The sequence below is a fragment of the Bufo bufo genome, chromosome 1, assembly GCF_905171765.1.
Source record: "Bufo bufo chromosome 1, aBufBuf1.1, whole genome shotgun sequence".
Classification (NCBI taxonomy): Eukaryota; Metazoa; Chordata; class Amphibia; order Anura; family Bufonidae; genus Bufo; species Bufo bufo.
The window spans coordinates 766,955,098-766,973,285 of NC_053389.1; the positions used below are offsets into that span (position 1 = coordinate 766,955,098).

The 18,188-nt window shown below is 48.8% G+C and overlaps 1 protein-coding gene across 1 annotated transcript; it reads left to right on the forward strand.

Annotated features, from left to right (window-relative positions):
• The first annotated feature begins 493 nt into the window (after positions 1-493).
• Positions 494-17,504, forward strand: LOC120986263 (trihydrophobin-like). The gene is made up of 5 exons (XM_040414743.1): positions 494-533; positions 890-942; positions 2,031-2,085; positions 2,188-2,375; positions 17,293-17,504. Exons 2-5 carry the CDS (start codon positions 894-896, stop codon positions 17,418-17,420), a joined length of 420 nt encoding a protein of 139 aa, XP_040270677.1. The 5' UTR covers positions 494-533; positions 890-893; the 3' UTR covers positions 17,421-17,504.
• Positions 17,505-18,188: the final 684 nt, after the last annotated feature.

The window sequence follows — 18,188 nt, forward strand, 5'->3', positions numbered from 1 at the left end:
TATTTATGGGCAGGGGGTCTGGATTAATTCAGAGTTCTGGTCTGGGGTGTGGATTTATTTAGGGGTCTGATCCATGGTCTTGATTTATTTCTGAGTTTGGATTTATGTGGGGTCTGGTCTTTGGCCTGAATTTATTTAATGGTCTGGCAGGAGGTCTTCATTTATTCTAGAGTCTGAATTTATTTTGGTATCCAAGTCATATGTTCTACTTGAGATTCAATCAATTGGCACATATCTGGGGGGATCGACAAGCCAATTATTTAACATGATCCCTGCCATGTACTGGTTTTAGTATATGTTGGGAAAGAACGTAATTTTTTGTCAATCACAGGAGGAAGTAATCTTCTATTGTTCTCATGAACTCATTAACAAGTAAAATATGAATTTATTATGGGGTGGTGTCAAGCAGGTACACACCTATCAAAATTATAGGGTGGCATCAGGAGATGTCTTAGCATGTTTATTTAAAACAGAGAAAAGGTATAAAAAGAGACAGAGTGCAGTTTTTGTATACTTGCACTTTGCAAGGAAAGGTAGGTAGGTAGCTGGATCAGTGGCAGCAATGTAAGAGCAGATGGGGGACATTATAATTGTGATAGGACACATGGTTCAGGTGGGAGGCGTAAAGTAGAATTTAGCAATATGTGGAGAGAATTAAATATGCGCTTTATTACGATACTGCGGTTAGAGGGTAAAGTAGGACACAGCATCTAGTGCATGGGGTTACAAGTGCAGGAGAACATTGGCTTTAGTGAATAGGTGGTTACCGGCTGGGATTAATTTAGGTTTGAGGGTGAGCATAAAGGTAACTGGAAGTATTGAGTAAATTGTGTGAAGACGCAGATCTAAATTCCCCATCACATAAAGTCTCTACCCTTTTGTTTTGCAGAAAAATGGCATTCCTGGCGCTCCTGGTGTGCAGCCTGCTGGTAGCCTCATCATGTAAGTATATATATGGTGGCTACAAACACAAGCTCACTGGTAGATAACATGGTCTATAGCTGACCATATACACTAGACAACTATCTAATGTGTATGGGGGACCTTCCGACTCTCCCTCAAGGGGGGATAAGGATCATGCAGTTAGATTTCAATTGCTTTTACATTTTTCTTGGGAAGATAAGCCGCCACTGAAGGTGTCTGACATTAGCTCTGTCCCGTCCCCGTTATGGACACATGCATGTTCGGCCAACCCAAGTGAGCATGTGGAGGGATCGGAAGTGATAGCTGTCAGCTGAATGAGCTGTGTGCTTGCCCAGCTTAAAGCTTCCCTACTTGTGGCGACCAATAGTTGCACAATTTTGTGGGTTAAACAAGGTACTACCTTCAAAATCATGCATCCTCTGGCCTCAGTTGGGGGGAGATGGGGCCTCCTCATTGTATTCCAGCCTAAAGTTACTGTTTTAATGGTACTAACTAGGGATGAGCGAACTTCATATTTTGAAGTTTCATTACCAGTTCAGGTTGGGGTATATGCTGAATTGCGATATGGATTCCGTTACCACGGACCATAACACAACTCCATGACGGAAACGGAATGCATAAAAGAGTGCCTTTAGAGGCATTCCGTTATTCATTCCGTCATAAAAGAAGTCTATGGCCTGCATAACGGATCCGTCCGGTTTTCGTTATGCTGGAGTCCTCTCCTGCATAACGGAAACGGGACGGATCCGTTATGCAGACCATAGACTTCTATTATGATGGAATGAATAACAGAATGCCTAAAGGCATTCTGTTATGCATTTCGTTATGGAATTGCGTTATGGTCCGTGGTAACGGAATCCATAACGCAATTCAGCATATACCCTTAACCTGAACACGAACTCGAACTTCAAAATATGAAGTTCGCTCATTCCTAGTACTAACCAGATGGTCTTCGAGGACGTGGATGTAGTCAGGAATTGGTAGAACATGAAAAATTAGATATCCTGAGGCTTGTCTGTTGAAGATGAAAATGTCACACAGGCCGGCATCACTTATGGAGCCACCTGTGGAACTAACTGAATGACTCTTAATTTGTGGATTTGCAGATTCACAGAACAGCTGGCCAAACTTTGGAGGTTATGGTGGTGGAAGACCTGGAGGTCGAGAATACGGTGGTGGAAACTCTGGAGGAGGTGGAGGATACGGTGGTGGAAACTCTGGAGGAGGTGGAGGATACGGTGGTGAAAACTCTGGAGGAGGTGGAGGATATGGTGGTGGAACCTCTGGAGGAGGTGGAGGACACAGCGGTGGAAACTCTGGAGGTGTTGGAGGATACAATGGTGGAAACCCTGGAGGGAACACCGGAGGAGGCTCTAATACTGGAAAATGTACATGCAAACTGAGTTGTGTAGATAAACTAGTCAAGAGCGATACCGCCAAGTGCGATGCCGGTAAGATAACCTTTGTTGTCTTGTACATTTTCTAAATGGTTTCTGATGTCAATATGTGAAGCAGGAATAATGTTCATAGTTACAAATATGGTGGAGGGGGGATTCCTAGGAGGAATGTAAGAGAAACCATTGAGTAAAATCATAAAAATGTTATTGTTGCCACTAGAGGGAGTAATATATATATATATATATATATATATATATATATACACACAATATCTCACAAAAGTGAGTACACCCTTCACATTTTTGCTAATATGTTATTCTATCTTTTCATTAGACAACACTGAAGGTCTGACACTTTTATACAATGTAAGAGTAGTCAGTGTACAGCTTGCATAACAGTGTACATTTGGCATGCCCTCGAAATAACTGAACACACAGCCACTAATGTCTAAACCACTGGCAACAAAAGTGAAAAAACCCCTAAGTGAAAATGGCCAAATTGAGCCCAAAGTGTCAATATTGTGTGTGGCCACCATTATTTTTCAGCACTGCCTTAAATGGGTTGTCCGGGTTCAGAGCTGAACCCGGACATACCCTTATTTTTACCCAGGCAGCCCCCCTGACTTGAGCATCGGAGCAGTTCATGCTCCGATGCGCTCCTTTGTGCTGCGCTAGATTGCAAGGGCTCCTTTGTTTACAATCACAAACTGCCGGGCGGAAGCTTCCACCTGGCAGTGTGTTCGTTGACATCATCGGCTGTGATGGGCGTGCTTTAGCGCTGCCCTAGCTGTTTTACTGGCTAGGGCAGCGCTGAAGCCCACCCATCAGTGCCGGTGACATCACCGGGCTTCCTGGCAGCCCCATGGAGAGCCCGGTACGTCACCGGATCTCCAAAAAATGCCTTTGCCCTGCGTGATTTAGCGCAGGGTAAAGGAGAGCATCGGAGCATGAACTGCTCCGATGCTCAAGTCAGGGGGGCTGCCTGGGTGGGTGAAAATGGAGGTATGTCTGGGTTCAGGTCTGAACCTGGACAACCCCTTTAACTCTCTTGGGCATGGAGTTCACAAGAGCTTCACAGGTTGCCCCTGAAATTCTCTGGTGGTGTATGGTCTGAGCGCTGACAGGCTGACCCCCCACCCCTTTAACCTCTGGCAGCACTGATACAACCTCTGGATATGACGCTGAGCACGTGCACTCAACGTCTTTGATCGACCATGGTGAGGCATGATCTGAGTGAAACCTGTTTTGTTAAACCGCTGTATGGTCTTGGCCTCCGTGCTGCAGCTCAGTTTCAGGGTGTTCTTATCTTCCCATAGCCTAGACTATCTTTATGTAGAGCAACAATTCTTTTTTTCAGATCCTAAGAGAGGTCTTTGCCATGAGGAGCCATGTTGAACTTCCAGTGACCAGTATGAGAGAGTGTGAGAGCGATAACACCAAATTTAACAGACCTGCTCCCTAGTCACACCCGAGACCTTGTAAAACTAATGAGTCACATGACACCGGGGAGTAAAATGGCTAATTGGGCACAATTTGACCATTTTCACTTAGGGGTGTACTCACTTTTGTTGCCAGCGGTTTAGATATTAATTCCGGAGTGTTGGGTTATTTTGAGGGCACACCAAATGTACACTGTTATACAAGCTGTACACTGACTACTGTACATTGTACCAAAGTGTCAGATCTTCAGTGTTGTCCCATGAAAAGATATAATAAAATATTTACAAAATGTGAGGGGTGGACTCACTTTTGTGAGATACTGTGTATATATATATATATATATATATATATATATGTATATATATATACCGGTAAATGGATTTATCAGTATAATGTAATAGATGTAGACCGTGGGCACCATCAAGCTTGGATTTCTCCCTTTAAAAATTTTGCATTTGTTCCTAATTTAGAAAATGCTACTATCTATTTAGTTCCTTATGACACAAAATTACACTGCATATCTAGCACTGACCTGATATGTAAATAGCTTTAAAGGGGTTGTCCGGATCAGAGTTGAACCCGGACATATCACCATTTTCACCCCTCCGGCCCCCCTGATATGAGCATCGGAGCATTTCATGCTCAGATGCTTCCTCTTGCCCTGTGTTGTATCGCTCAGAGCAAGGGCTGTTTGTTTATATTTTTACACTGCTAGGCAGAGGCTTCCACCTAGCAGTGTTGCCGGTGACATCACCGGCACTGATGGGCGGGCTTTAGCGCTGCCCTAGCCGTTTCACAGGCTAGGGCAGTGCTAAAGCCCGCCCTTTAATACCATGCTCACTGCTAGCTTTACCCATGGACAGCAAGGTACATCACCGGATCTTCAAAAAAAAGCCTTTGCCCTGCACAATTCAGCGCAAGGCAAAGGAGAGCATCAGAGCATGAAATGCTCAGATGCTCATATCAGGGGGGCTGCCTGGGTGAAAACAGGGATATATCCGGGTTCAGCTCTCAACCCGGACAACCCCTTTAAAGGAGTTGGCCACGTCACTGGGTCCCAGATCGTTTGCTCCCTAGCATCGGCTGGTTCACTTGGTTCCCGACTGTCAATGCCAATGCTTGACCGCAGAAGTGTCCTGCCCCCATTGACATGACCACTAGACATGACACAAGGGGAGCAGGCCACTGCTGCACCAGCAATTGGTTGCAGTGGCATCAAATTGGATGTTGACAATGGGGGGTCCAAGAGAGGCAGCTGAGGCCTGGGAGTGAAAGAGCCAGGACCCAGCAGCAGGGAGCAGGTAAGTATGCTTCCATTTGCAGGTCGGGGGGGGGGGGGGGGAATGGCCAAAAAGGGGTTATCCAGTAATAATAAATGGGTGGCCTATCCGTAGGATAAGCGATCAATATTAGATTGTGGAAGTCCAACTCTCTGCACCCCTGATGATCCGCTGATTGAAGGGGATGTGACACTCCTCTCCAGGGACGGCGCTTCCATAGAGGCAAGGGGGTCAATTGCCCCCGGGCCCCTGAGTCCTTAGGGGCCCCCCGCGCCGGCCCGCAACTAACTATAGGCAGGACAGTCAGTGTCACACGGAGATGAGCACTTCCATTGTGGAAGCGCTCATCTCCAGTCATCTGTATCGCCGTCCTCAGGACAGCGATACAGATGACTGTGCAGCAGGGCAGGGGAGGGAGAGGTGTGTTCCTTCCCCTTTCTCTGATAGGCTGCCGGCCTAGTGCCTGCAGCCTATAAGAGGCCGGCGCAGGCGGCCCGATGACGTTATTGCGCCGCCTGAGCCCTGAGCCGTACAGCACGGAACACATGCCGGAAGAGGCCTGGATCGCATCGCTGCCAAGGAGGTAAGTATTTTTTTTTTTTTGTGTACAATACTGGTGGCTACTGGCACATGATGGGGGGCTCTGGCTACTGGCACATGTGGATGGGGGGGTTCAGGCTACTGGCACATAATCGGGGGGCCTATGGCTACTGGGACATAATGGGGGCCCTATGGCTACTGGCACATTATAGGGGGGCCCTATGGCTACTGGCACATTATAGGGGGGGCCCTATGGCTACTGGCACATTATAGGGGGGCCTATGGCTACTGGCACATGTTGATGGGGGGGGGGCTCAGGCTACTGGCACATGATATAGGGGGGCTCTGGCTACTGCACATGATATAGGGGGGGCTCTGGCTACTGGCACATGATATAGGGGGCTCTGGCTACTGGCACATGATATAGGGGGGCTCTGGCTACTGGCACATGATATAGGGGGGGCTCTTGTTACTGACACATGATTGGGGGGCATCTATGAGGGCACATTTTACTGGCACATTATTGGGGGACATCTATGGGGGCACTTCTTACTGGCACATTATTGGTGGGCACTATAGGGGCATCTACTGAGGCCACAAAGAACGGTTATTTTATATGGGGGCTCTGTATAGGGGCATTTTATACTGGGACACATTATGGTGGGTACTATGGGGAAGGGGGGAGAGGACTACTATGGGGTCATCTACGGGGGCACTGAGAAGGGGTATTTTATACTTACAAATTATGGGGGACACTGAGGGCATCTACTAGGGCACTATATATGGGGCATTTTATACTGGTACATTATGGGGGGGACTAGGAGGGAGGGGGGAGAGGAGCACTCTGGGGGCATTTACTGGGGTCACTATATAGGGGTATTTTATACTGGCACATTATGGGGGCACTATGGGGACATTAGCTCAACTGGGGGCATTACAAGGGGGTATTTTTTGCACTGTCACATTATAAGGCCTCATGCACACGAACGTTTTTTTTCACGGTCCGCAAAAACAGGGTCCGTAGGTCCGTGATCCGTGACCGTTTTTTCGTCCGTGGGTCTTCCTTGATTTTTGGCGGATCCACGGACATGAAAAAAAAAGTCATTTTGGTGTCCGCCTGGCCGTGCGGAGCCAAACGGATCCGTCCTGAATTACAATGCAAGTCAATGGGGACGGATCCGTTTGACGTTGACACAATATGGTGCCATTTCAAACGGATCCGTCCCCATTGACTTTCAATGTAAAGTCCGGAGTCCCTTTTATACCATCAGATCGGAGTTTTCTCCAATCCGATGGTATATTTTAACTTGAAGCGTCCCCATCACCATGGGAACGCCTCTATGTTAGAATATACTGTCGGATATGAGTTAGATCGTGAAACCTCATTTCCGACAGTATATTCTAACACAGAGGCGTTCCCATGGTGATGGGGACGCTTCTAGTTAGAATATACTACAAACTGTGTACATGACTGCCCCCTGCTGCCTAGCAGCATCCGATCTCTTACAGGGGGCCGTGATCAGCACAATTAACCCCTCAGGTGCCGCACCTGAAGGGGTTAATTGTACTATCATATCCCCCTGTAAGAGATCAGGGCTGCCAGGCAGCAGGGGGCAGACCCCCCCCCCCCCCCCCAGTTTGAATATCATTGGTGGCCAGGGCGGCCCCCCCCCCCCCCTTCCTCCCTCCATTGTAATAAATCGTTGGTGGCACAGTGTGCGCCCCCCCCCCCCTTCCTCCCTCTATTGTAATAATTCGTTGGTGGCACAGTGTGCCCCCCCCCCCGCCTCCCCCCCACTTCCTCCCTCTATTGTAATAATTCGTTGGTGGCACAGTGTGCGCCCCCCCCCCCTTCCTCCCTCTATTGTAATAAATCGTTGGTGGCAATCATTGGCCCCCCTCCCTCTATAGCATTAACAACATTGGTGGCCAGTGTGCGGCCTCCCATCTTGCGCCCCCCCCCCCCCCCCGATCATTGGTGGCAGCGGGTTACTAGCAATAGTACAAGATTCATACTTACCTGGGAGCTGTGATGTTCGTGTCCGGCCGGGAGCTCCTCCTACTGGTAAGTGACGGTTCATTTAGCAATGCGCCGCACAGACCTGTCACTGTCACTTACCAGTAGGTGGAGCTCCCGGCCGGACACGAACATCGCAGCAGCAGGTAAGTATTAATCTTCTACTATTGTACTATTGCTAAGTAACCATGGCAACGAGGACTGTAGTAGCGTCCTGGTTGCCATGGTTACCGATCGGAGCCCCAGCGATTAAACTGGGACTCCGATCGGAACTCCGCTGCCACCAATGATGATGGGGGGGAGGGGGGGGGAGATGGGAGGCTGCACACTGGCCACCAACGTTGTTAATGCTATAGAGGGGGGGGGGGCAATGGGGGGCGCACACTGTGCCACCAACGATTTATTACAATAGAGGGAGGAAGGGGGGGGGGCGCACACTGTGCCACCAACGAATTATTACAATAGAGGGAGGGAGGGGGGGGGGGGCGCACACTGTGCCACCAACGAATTATTACAATAGAGGGAGGGGGGGGGGGGGCCGCACTGGCCACCAATGATATTCAAACTGGGGAGGGGGGGGGAGGGTCTGCCCCCTGCTGCCTGGCAGCCCTTATCTCTTACAGGGGGATATGATAGTACAATTAACCCTTTCAGGTGCCGCACCTGAAGGGGTAAATTGTGCTGATCACGGCCCCCTGTAAGAGATCGGGTGCTGCCAGGCAGCAGGGGGCAGTCTTGTACACAGTTTGTAGTGTATTCTAACTAGAAGCGTCCCCATCACCATGGGAACGCTTCTGTGTTAGAATATACTGTCGGTTCTGAGTTTTCACGAAGTGAAAACTCAGCTTTGAAAAAGCTTTATGCAGACGGATCTTCGGATCCGTCTGTATAAAAACTAACCTACGGCCACGGATCACGGACACGGATGCCAATCTTGTGTGCATCCGTGTTCTTTCACGGACCCATTGACTTGAATGGGTCCGTGAACCGTTGGCCGTGAAAAAAATAGGACAGGTCATATTTTTTTCACGGCCAGGAAACACGGATCACGGATGCGGCTGCAAAACGGTGCATTTTCCGATTTTTCCACGGACCCATTGAAAGTCAATGGGTCCGCGAAAAAAAACGGAAAACGGCACAACGGCCACGGGTGCACACAACGGTCGTGTGCATGAGGCCTAAGGAGAATTATTTCCACTGAGGGGGGAAGGCATTATGGTGGTCTTTTTTACTCCCCCATGGTATGACCCCCTAGTAGCAGCACCAGCCTCTCCCTGCTCTGCTATCCCTCTGCCCATTCTACAAATCCTTATTAGGAAATCTTTCTCATTAGGATAAAACACAACATCAGCTCCACCGAGCCCCCGGCCAAGTGTTGAAGTGGTGTCCGAGATCCCCAAGGGCCAAGCCAAGTAATTGTAAGTTTTCATATGAAATATGTTTATGTTATACACATATAGCATACACTGTGCCACACAATATACAGTTTCTTCTGTAAAAGTCATCAAGTGTCATGGGGGAGGGGCCTTATTGTTTTTCGCCCCAGGGCCCCATTTCACCTAGAATCGGCACTGCTCCTCTCCACTGTTTACCAAGTGCAGTGCCATTCCTTTGGTAGTGGCTATGCCTGGTATTGCAGCTCAGTCCAATTTACTTGAACCCCTATTTTTGTAGAGAAGCTGATATTTGTTCCCCAGGAACAGAGTAAAGTTCTTTTTGGATCTAGTCCTAGTTTTGGATGAAACAAATGCATGCAAACCCATACATAAACCACACTGTATGAAGAATCCCTAAGGCACTAAGAAATGCAACTAAATTCTAGTATTAGTGGCGCCGAGGGGGTTAAGTGCAGGCGCCTAGGACTGTGGAGTCGGAGGCAAAAGGGTTAAGAATAGTGCAGCTAGCAGGGTCTGAGTAAGGCAGTATACTAGGGGGGGGTAGCCCCCCCCCCACACAATTGGGCCGCCTATTTCATAGCAGGTTTCTCATCAGGCTGCCTCCCCTGTGTATTGATTGGTGGGGATAAGTGGTAGGTGCCGCATGGTTAAAAGAGGGGGCTTGGCTGGGCTCTGCCTCTTCCTCTACGGCTACAGCAGACCGCTCTGTCAGCAGGTATGGCCACAGAGGAGCAGCTTATGGCAGCTCTCGCTGCTCACTTACAGAAAGAGGGCCCGGCTTTCCTTGCTCGCATGTTTACGGGCATACAAGCGCCTCTGCCTCCTATCCCCCCGCCCGCCCCTGGTACAGTGATAGCGGAGCAGCCGGGTGGCAGGCGGCCCACTAGGAACACCCGCCCACCCGCCCGACTTAGTCCCTCTAGCCCCACTGTACCTCGCCGCACTGGGAGACGGCGGCAGCAGCAGCACAGGGATCCTCTGTTGTCCAGGGTTCGGAGGACTCCAGCGCTTCGGCCTACACGGCCGCAGGCCACGCCCACTATTCCTCCACTTCCGGTGCCGCGGTTACAGCAGCCACAGTTCCCGCCGGCAGTGCCTCAGCCCCTCCTTCCTTCTCCCACCGCACACCTCACCATGGGCAACAGGCAGAGTGAGCGCTCCTCGGCTGAGGAGAATGCGATTATAACGCATGCTCATGCAAATATAGTAGTAGAACAGGCAGGTGAGGCGCCTATTAATGCTAGTGTGGCAGTACCTTCACCTGAAATGCAGCTCATGCCTCTGGGCATACCTTCTCAAGGCCTTATAATACAACCGCCTGTTGCTGGTGCTCCTACCCTCCTACCACAGCTGCAGGCAAACTCCCCCCCCTTTCCCAGCACAACGATGACAGTTAATAATGAACTGATGTCCATGCCAGTTACCGCTCCTGTACAGGAGCCGGCCCCACGCTACTCTTCACAGCATAGATCACCTGCAGGGTCTCACGACCGCCGAGAAAGGCGCAGGTCGGGTTCTCGCCGTTGCCGCCATTCCCGCCACGCATCCAGAGCTCATAGCCGTACCAGCCGTTCGTCACGGTCCAGATCGGCAAGATGGAGGTCGCCTTCATCGTCTGACTTGAGCTCCTGCGGCTCGGATTCCGGCAGGTCACATGTTAGAAGTATGCGGGCCCCCAGACGCCAGTCAAGTAGGCCTTCCCGCGTGGCAGAGCCTGCCAGCGCGGTTCCAACAGATGTTCCTCAGGCGAGTTCTAGCACTCCTACACCTCAGAATCCAGCTACCGGTGAGTACAATTTTACTGGGGCATGGGGCGGGGATGTAGCAACCAAAGGATTGGTCCCAGCGCTTAGGGCATTATTAGCACAATTAGACCCCTCTGCTCAGCCCTCCACTGTTCCTCTGCCCAACAAATCCAGGCCTAGTGATCATAAAGAGTCCATATTTTGCGGCTTAACGCCGTTGGGAGCTCATTTAGATGAGGACACCAAAAATAAAATATGGACTAACCAATATATTGACATATGGTCGTTAGTTTCTGTGGATCAACATACGGTGGATAAAGAAAGGCGCCCCAATGCTGAGCGTTTTATAGATCGCAGACCAAAAGTGGCGCGTACCATAGGTAATTGGATACAAGCATTTGCGGTTTTAGGTTACACCATGGCTCAACGCCGCCCAGAACTTTCGGCGGACCTTTTTGTCTACATGGACTCTATCTATAGTGCGTTTAAGGCGCATGGCGGTTCCGCTTGGTGGCGCTATGACGAAGAGTTCCGCCGAAGGTTAGCCTTGCAACCAGATATAGGTTGGGGGGTTAAAGCAGCAGATCTATGGCTCCGCCTTATGATGTCACAGAAAACGCAACCCTTTCCTTCGGCGGCCACTGCTCCCTCAGCAAATGCATATGGCGCAGTGGCCGTGCGCAGGCCGGGGGCCTGCTGGTTATATAACGAGGGACATTGTAAATTTTTTGCCCTATGCAAATACAAGCATGAATGTTCCGTCTGTGGAGGCTCACACGCGGCTATTCGATGTCAGCGCCAGCTCTCAGTACATAAAGCCCACACTGCTGCCGGAGGGAAAGACCCCGGTGAGCGTGCACGCGATGTCCCCGTGGCTAGACCAATACCCCAATGAGCAGGCGGCTGCTCAACTGCATTCTGGTTTCACGTCAGGTTTTTTCATTCCGTTTTATTTTTCTTCCCTGCCTACTATTGCTGATAATTTGAAATCTGCAAAGGATAACCCGGAGGAACTGAGAAGCAAAGTAGGTAAAGAAGTCGCTTTAGGGCGTATAGTAGGACCGTTTAAGTTCCCTCCGTTCAAAAACATACGCATATCCCCTTTAGGCCTTATACCTAAAAAAGAGTCAGGTTCATTTAGATTGATCCATCATTTGTCCTTTCCAAAGGGCTCATCTGTGAATGATGGCATATCCAAGGAGGAATCTTCGGTGTCCTATGTGTCATTTGATAGGGCTGTAGCTCTAGTTAGCCGTGCTGGAAAGGGCGCATTGTTGGCTAAATCTGACATTGAAGCAGCTTTTCGGTTACTCCCTGTACATCCTGATTGTTATCATCTATTGGGGTGTATGGTGGACGATGCCTATTATTATGACACATGCCTACCGATGGGTTGCTCGATATCATGCCATTATTTTGAATTGTTCAGCACCTTTTTGGAATGGGTTATACGTTTTGAAACATCCTCACAGAATGTCATCCATTATTTGGATGATTTTCTATTCGTTTCCCCTGGCAATTCAAGACAGTGTCAATTTCTCCTGGATACATTCCGTTTTTACATGGCTCGTTTTGGGATCCCCCTCTCCGAGGATAAAACGGTTGGTCCGGCGACAATCATCACGTTTTTGGGTATTGAAATCGATACCAATTTGATGGTTTTCCGCCTACCAAGCGACAAATTGCAAAAGTTATCGGCCTTGATATTGGGTTGCATGTCGGTAAAATCAGTGACACTACGACAAATGCAGGAATTACTAGGATTATTGGTATTTGCTTGTCGCATCATGCCGATGGCTCGGGTTTTTTCTCGGAGACTATCACTGTCCACCTGCGGGGTTAAAAAGCCTTCTCACCACATCCGGTTGACCAGGCAGCTGAAATTAGATTTGCAGGTCTGGAGTTCCTTTTTATGCCAATATAATGGTCACACTTGTTATCAGTACAAGGAAGTTGCAACTCCGGATTTGTCATTATTTACGGATGCTGCCGGGTCCACCGGTTTTGGTGCAATACTAGGCCAGGAGTGGTGCGCTGCACCATGGCCGGACGCGTGGCGATTGCGGGGCCTCTGCACCAACATCACGCTACTGGAGCTGTTTCCGATTATTGTAGCCATCAATGTATGGGCCCCCTGCTTCCGAAACAGGCGGGTATGTTTTTACACGGACAACATGGCGGTGGTCTGCTGTATCAACTCATTAACCTCTTCTTCCCTTCCAGTTCTATCACTACTCCGTCACCTGGTCCTCCGATGTCTAGAATTCAATGTCTGGTTCCGAGCTCGGCATGTGCCAGGAGTAAACAACCCTATAGCTGACGCTCTCTCCCGTTTTCGTTGGCAGGAATTCAGGTCCCTGTTGCCGGGGGCAGCCAGAGATGGGATCCCGTGTCCGGAACCGCTTTGGGATTTGCCGATCAACAGCTGATGAGTATGGTACAAGCTTCAGTGGCACCAGCCACATGGGCAGCTCATGGTAAGGCGTGGGCAGAATGGAAGGCGGTGGCAGAGGTTTTGGCAAATGTTATATTGCCACAGTCATGTTTACAGGTGACCATTTCTTATATTTTGTCTATGAGAGCCAAAGGAGTTAGTGCTTTAGTTGCGCAGCGAAGACTATGGGGAGTGTCGTTTTACCTTAAAATACATGGTTGGCAGGATGTGACGCAGCATTTTTTAATTAGACAAGCTATTAAGGGTTGGCGTAAAGAGCATGTGCGCCGCGAATGCCGTCGCCCGGTTTCATTTGCTTTGTTATCAACCATGTGCCAATTACTACCTTCCATTTGTTCGTCCCCTTTTGAGGTAAGTTTATTTAAGACTGCTTTTTGCTTAGCCTTTTTTGCTGCCCTCCGTATAGGAGAGCTAGTTTCCCCTTCCACCATCCGTTCGGGAGGTCTGGCAGCTACAGATGTTTTCATCAACAACTCGGCATTGAGGGTATTCATCAGACGCTCCAAGACTGATGTTTTTGGTAGGGGGGCCTGGCTTCCATTGCATAAAATTGGCGGCCCAGCTTGTCCTCATGCGGCTGTATCTCAGTTTATATCTATGCGACCGGCGGGGGCTACCTTCTTGATACATGATGATGGCACCCCCCTTACCCGTTTTCAGTTTAGATCCATATTTCGCCGCTGCCTCCTTTTTCTGCACTTACCAGTTTCAGAATTTGGCACACACTCTTTCAGAATTGGGGCAGCCACCGAGGCGGCGCGCGCTGGGTTGCCAGAGGCCGAGGTTCAGAGAATTGGCCGTTGGAAATCTGACTGCTTTGCTTCCTATGTTCGACCTCATTTATTGATTTAATTTTCTTTTAGATGCAGCCCAGATTACGGTATGTTTCATTGGACATTCATACATCTTCTGGGCAGGACAGAGAGCGGAAAGTCGTCCAGGCGGCCGATGTCTGGGCTTCCGGAATATTCAAGCACGCTGGCGAGGTGTCCGTGGATTACGTTGGTCACAGGTTCTTCCGGAGGCGGTGGAATGCAGCCATCTAGTGCGGTCCCCGGTGATATTAGTAATACATGCTGGTGGAAATGATCTGTGTCTGCTAAAGATAGCAGAATTGATTACATTGATAAGAGCTGATTTAGAGAGACTTCCTTCTTTCTTCCAAGAGGCGATTATCGTGTGGTCAGAAATAATTCCCCGGGTTACGTGGCAAGGGGCTAGGGACGCCACGGCCATAGAGAGAGCCAGACGCACGGTCAATAACCGCATTTCACGTTTTATACGGTCCAGAGCAGGGGTAGTGGTACGCCATCGCCAGTTAGAGGGCGATAACGGGCGTTTGATGCGGCCTGACGGTGTCCACCTAAACGACATAGGACTAGATATTTTCTTGTCCGGTTTACAGGATGGAGTTGAGCAGGCACAGTTCTTGTTGGGTGGGGGTCGGTGCGCCGTGTAGGAATACACGGGCCCCTCCGTGGAGGTCGGTGATTAATGGAAAAATGGAGAAGAAGGCGGACTTGCCCACAGAGGGAGTCTGTGGGGCATACTGCTTCTGGAGACTCCAAATTTGTTCATGTTGGTTGGAGTATTAAATAAAAGTTGGTTTGAGAAAGAGATGAGTAATAAAGCTGTGACCGACTCTTACCCAACAAAAGATGGTGTCATGTCTTTATTCCTAGCTGCCAGGTGATAAAAGAGTTCCGGCTTCATTCTCCACAGTCTTAGTGGCGCCGAGGGGGTTAAGTGCAGGCGCCTAGGACTGTGGAGTCGGAGGCAAAAGGGTTAAGAATAGTGCAGCTAGCAGGGTCTGAGTAAGGCAGTATACTAGGGGGGGGTAGCCCCCCCCCCACACAATTGGGCCGCCTATTTCATAGCAGGTTTCTCATCAGGCTGCCTCCCCTGTGTATTGATTGGTGGGGATAAGTGGTAGGTGCCGCATGGTTAAAAGAGGGGGCTTGGCTGGGCTCTGCCTCTTCCTCTACGGCTACAGCAGACCGCTCCCCACCCTCCCGCCCTGGTTTTGGTGATCAATGGTACAAATGTTTCTTTGTTTCAATTTCAGATTTTGATACTAAGTCACAGCAGAGGTCGGTGATTAATGGAAAAATGGAGAAGAAGGCGGACTTGCCCACAGAGGGAGTCTGTGGGGCATACTGCTTCTGGAGACTCCAAATTTGTTCATGTTGGTTGGAGTATTAAATAAAAGTTGGTTTGAGAAAGAGATGAGTAATAAAGCTGTGACCGACTCTTACCCAACAAAAGATGGTGTCATGTCTTTATTCCTAGCTGCCAGGTGATAAAAGAGTTCCGGCTTCATTCTCCACAGTCTCCCACAAATGGCTATCCAACCGATATAATGACCCCCCTCCAATGCCCGGGCCCCTCGTATGGATTATACTTACAGCGCTTCCCGCGTCGCTCCTGATACCCACACGGCCACCGCTGCATTGCGGGTGATGCTAGGGAGGCTGGTCACCGTTGCGGCCTGCTATTGGCTGCTTTCCCCGTCGGCCATGAGGGCATCAGGAGTGACGCGGGTGCCAGAGAGCGAGGTAAGTATAATCTATATGCGGGGATTAGGCATTAGGGGGATCATTATGGTGGTTGGAAAACCCCTTTAACATCTTAGCTGTGTCAACAGGGCTACACCTGTATGGAGTTTCAGCATCTGGACATAAACAGGGAGATTTCCATTGACAGCAAGCAGAGATCTTGAAGATGTTGTAGAAAGGAATCACAAAGTATACTGTATTTGTAGAACTTTATATTATTCCAACTAAAGGGATTGTCGGATATGGTTAATAAAGTAAATCCAAAAATAAGGCTTATGAAATGGAACCAACCCCTTTTAAAGGGGTTTTCCGAGAATATAAAAATATCCCCCATATGCCGGGCACCCCACATTGAATATACCCAGGTTCGCGCGCCACTCCTGGTCCCCGCACCGCCGCTGTTGCTTCTCTTCGTGCCCGGATGAAAACATCTGGTGTCGCGGGGGGGGGGGGGGGGGACGAGGACGAGCAGCCAATGGCAGGTGGTGACGGGGACGAGACTCCCTAGCATTGCGGGTGACGCTAGGCAGTCTCGTCCCCGTCCCCACCTGCCATTGGCTGCTTCCCTTCCCTCGACACCGGATGTTTTTATCCGTGCACGGGGAGAAGCAGCAGCGGCGGTGCGGGGACCAGGAGTGGCACAGGGAGCAGGGACCTGGGTAAGTATATTCAATGTGGGGGCCCGGCATATTGGGGGACATTTTTCTACTCTCAGATAACCCCTTTAAGTTATTTACACATTAGAAGATCCCTTTAAAGATATTGTCCCATCTGGGCATGTATGGCATAGCAATAGGATGTGCCATAAATGTCTGATATCTATGGATCCCACCTCTGGTACCCACATGAATGGAGAGGTGGCCTACCGATATGCCATTAATGACCCAGATGGGTCATTGGGGGTTGGCCCATCTAGGATATTGATAACATATCACTAGGATATGCCATCAATGTGAGAAAGGTGTGGGTCCCATCTCTGGGACCCGCTCCTATCTCCAGAACTTTGAGCAGAAGCGTATATGTGCGGCCACCTTCTGTCACCACCATGGGGGCTAGTTGGCTTGGCTATTTCCGGCAGTCCTATACTGATAAATGGACAGGTGACTGTGATTGCTTGGTTTGCTCTCCATTCACACAAGCTCACCCGGCTATTTTAGGAACTCTCGTAGCGGTGAATGGAGAGTGGCTGCGCATGCGCAGTGTGCCCTCCTTCACTTCAGGGGACCTGCTCTGGAGATAGGAGTGGGTCCCAGAAGTAGTCCCACTTCTAGCGAAATACCATCAATGTCCGAGATGGGAATACCCCTTTAAGCTTTATCCCACTTAACCCTTCCATTTACAAAATAATTCCTTGAACAGCATCAGAAAATACTATTTTACTGAAGGAGTAGTAGATACTTGGAGCAAACCTCCAGCAGATGTGGCAGGAAAATCAACAGTAAGTGAATTCCAAGATGCCTGGGATACACACAGGCCTTGTAGTGTTATCTATAGAATGGCATTAGGTTTCTAGCTGGATGACATTTCCCTTCTTACTTTCAGGATATACTGCCATGTCTTGTTCCTGTGGATCGGGTTGTGGATCATACAACTTCAAGGGCTCCGACGTGTGTTTCTGTCAATGCAAAAACATAGATTGGACAAGTGCCCGCTGCTGCAAGATGGTCTAATAATGTCACCCGGGTGTCACCTTTATTTCGCTGTTTAACACATTAATTCATTTTTGCTAACAATAAAATACATTTTAGAAAATATCCTAAAAATACTTCATTTCTTCAAACTGGACTGCAGAAACAGAGCCGCCACTAGAGGGCGTATTGCTTTAGTATTGAATTCAATGTTTAATCCCTTCAGGACCCTGCCATTTTTCACCTCAAGGACCAGGCCATTTTTAGCAAATCTGACATGTGTCACTTTATGTGGTGATAACTTTAAAATGCTTTTACTTATCCAGGCCATTCTGAGATTGTTTTCTCGTCACATATTGTACTTCATGATAGTCATAAATTCGAGTTAATATATTTCACCTTTATCCCAAATTTACCAAAAATTTTGAAAAATGTGCAAATTTCAAAATTTCTATTTCTCTACTTTTATAATAGATAGTAATACCTCCAAAAATAGTTATTACTTTACATTCCCCATATGTCTACTTCATGTTTGTATCATTTTGAAAATGACTTTTAATTTTTTTGGGACGTTAGAAGGCTTAGAAGTTTAGAAACAAATCTTAAAATTTTTAAGAAAATTTCCAAAAACCAATTATTTCAGGACCAGTTCAGTTATGAAGTCACTTTCTGGGGCTTACATATTAGAAACCACCCATAAATCACCCCATTTTATAAACTACACCCCTCAAGCTATTCAAAACTGATTTTACAAACTTCGTTAATAGAGTTGAGCGGACACCTGGATGTTCGGGTTCGACGGGTTCGGCC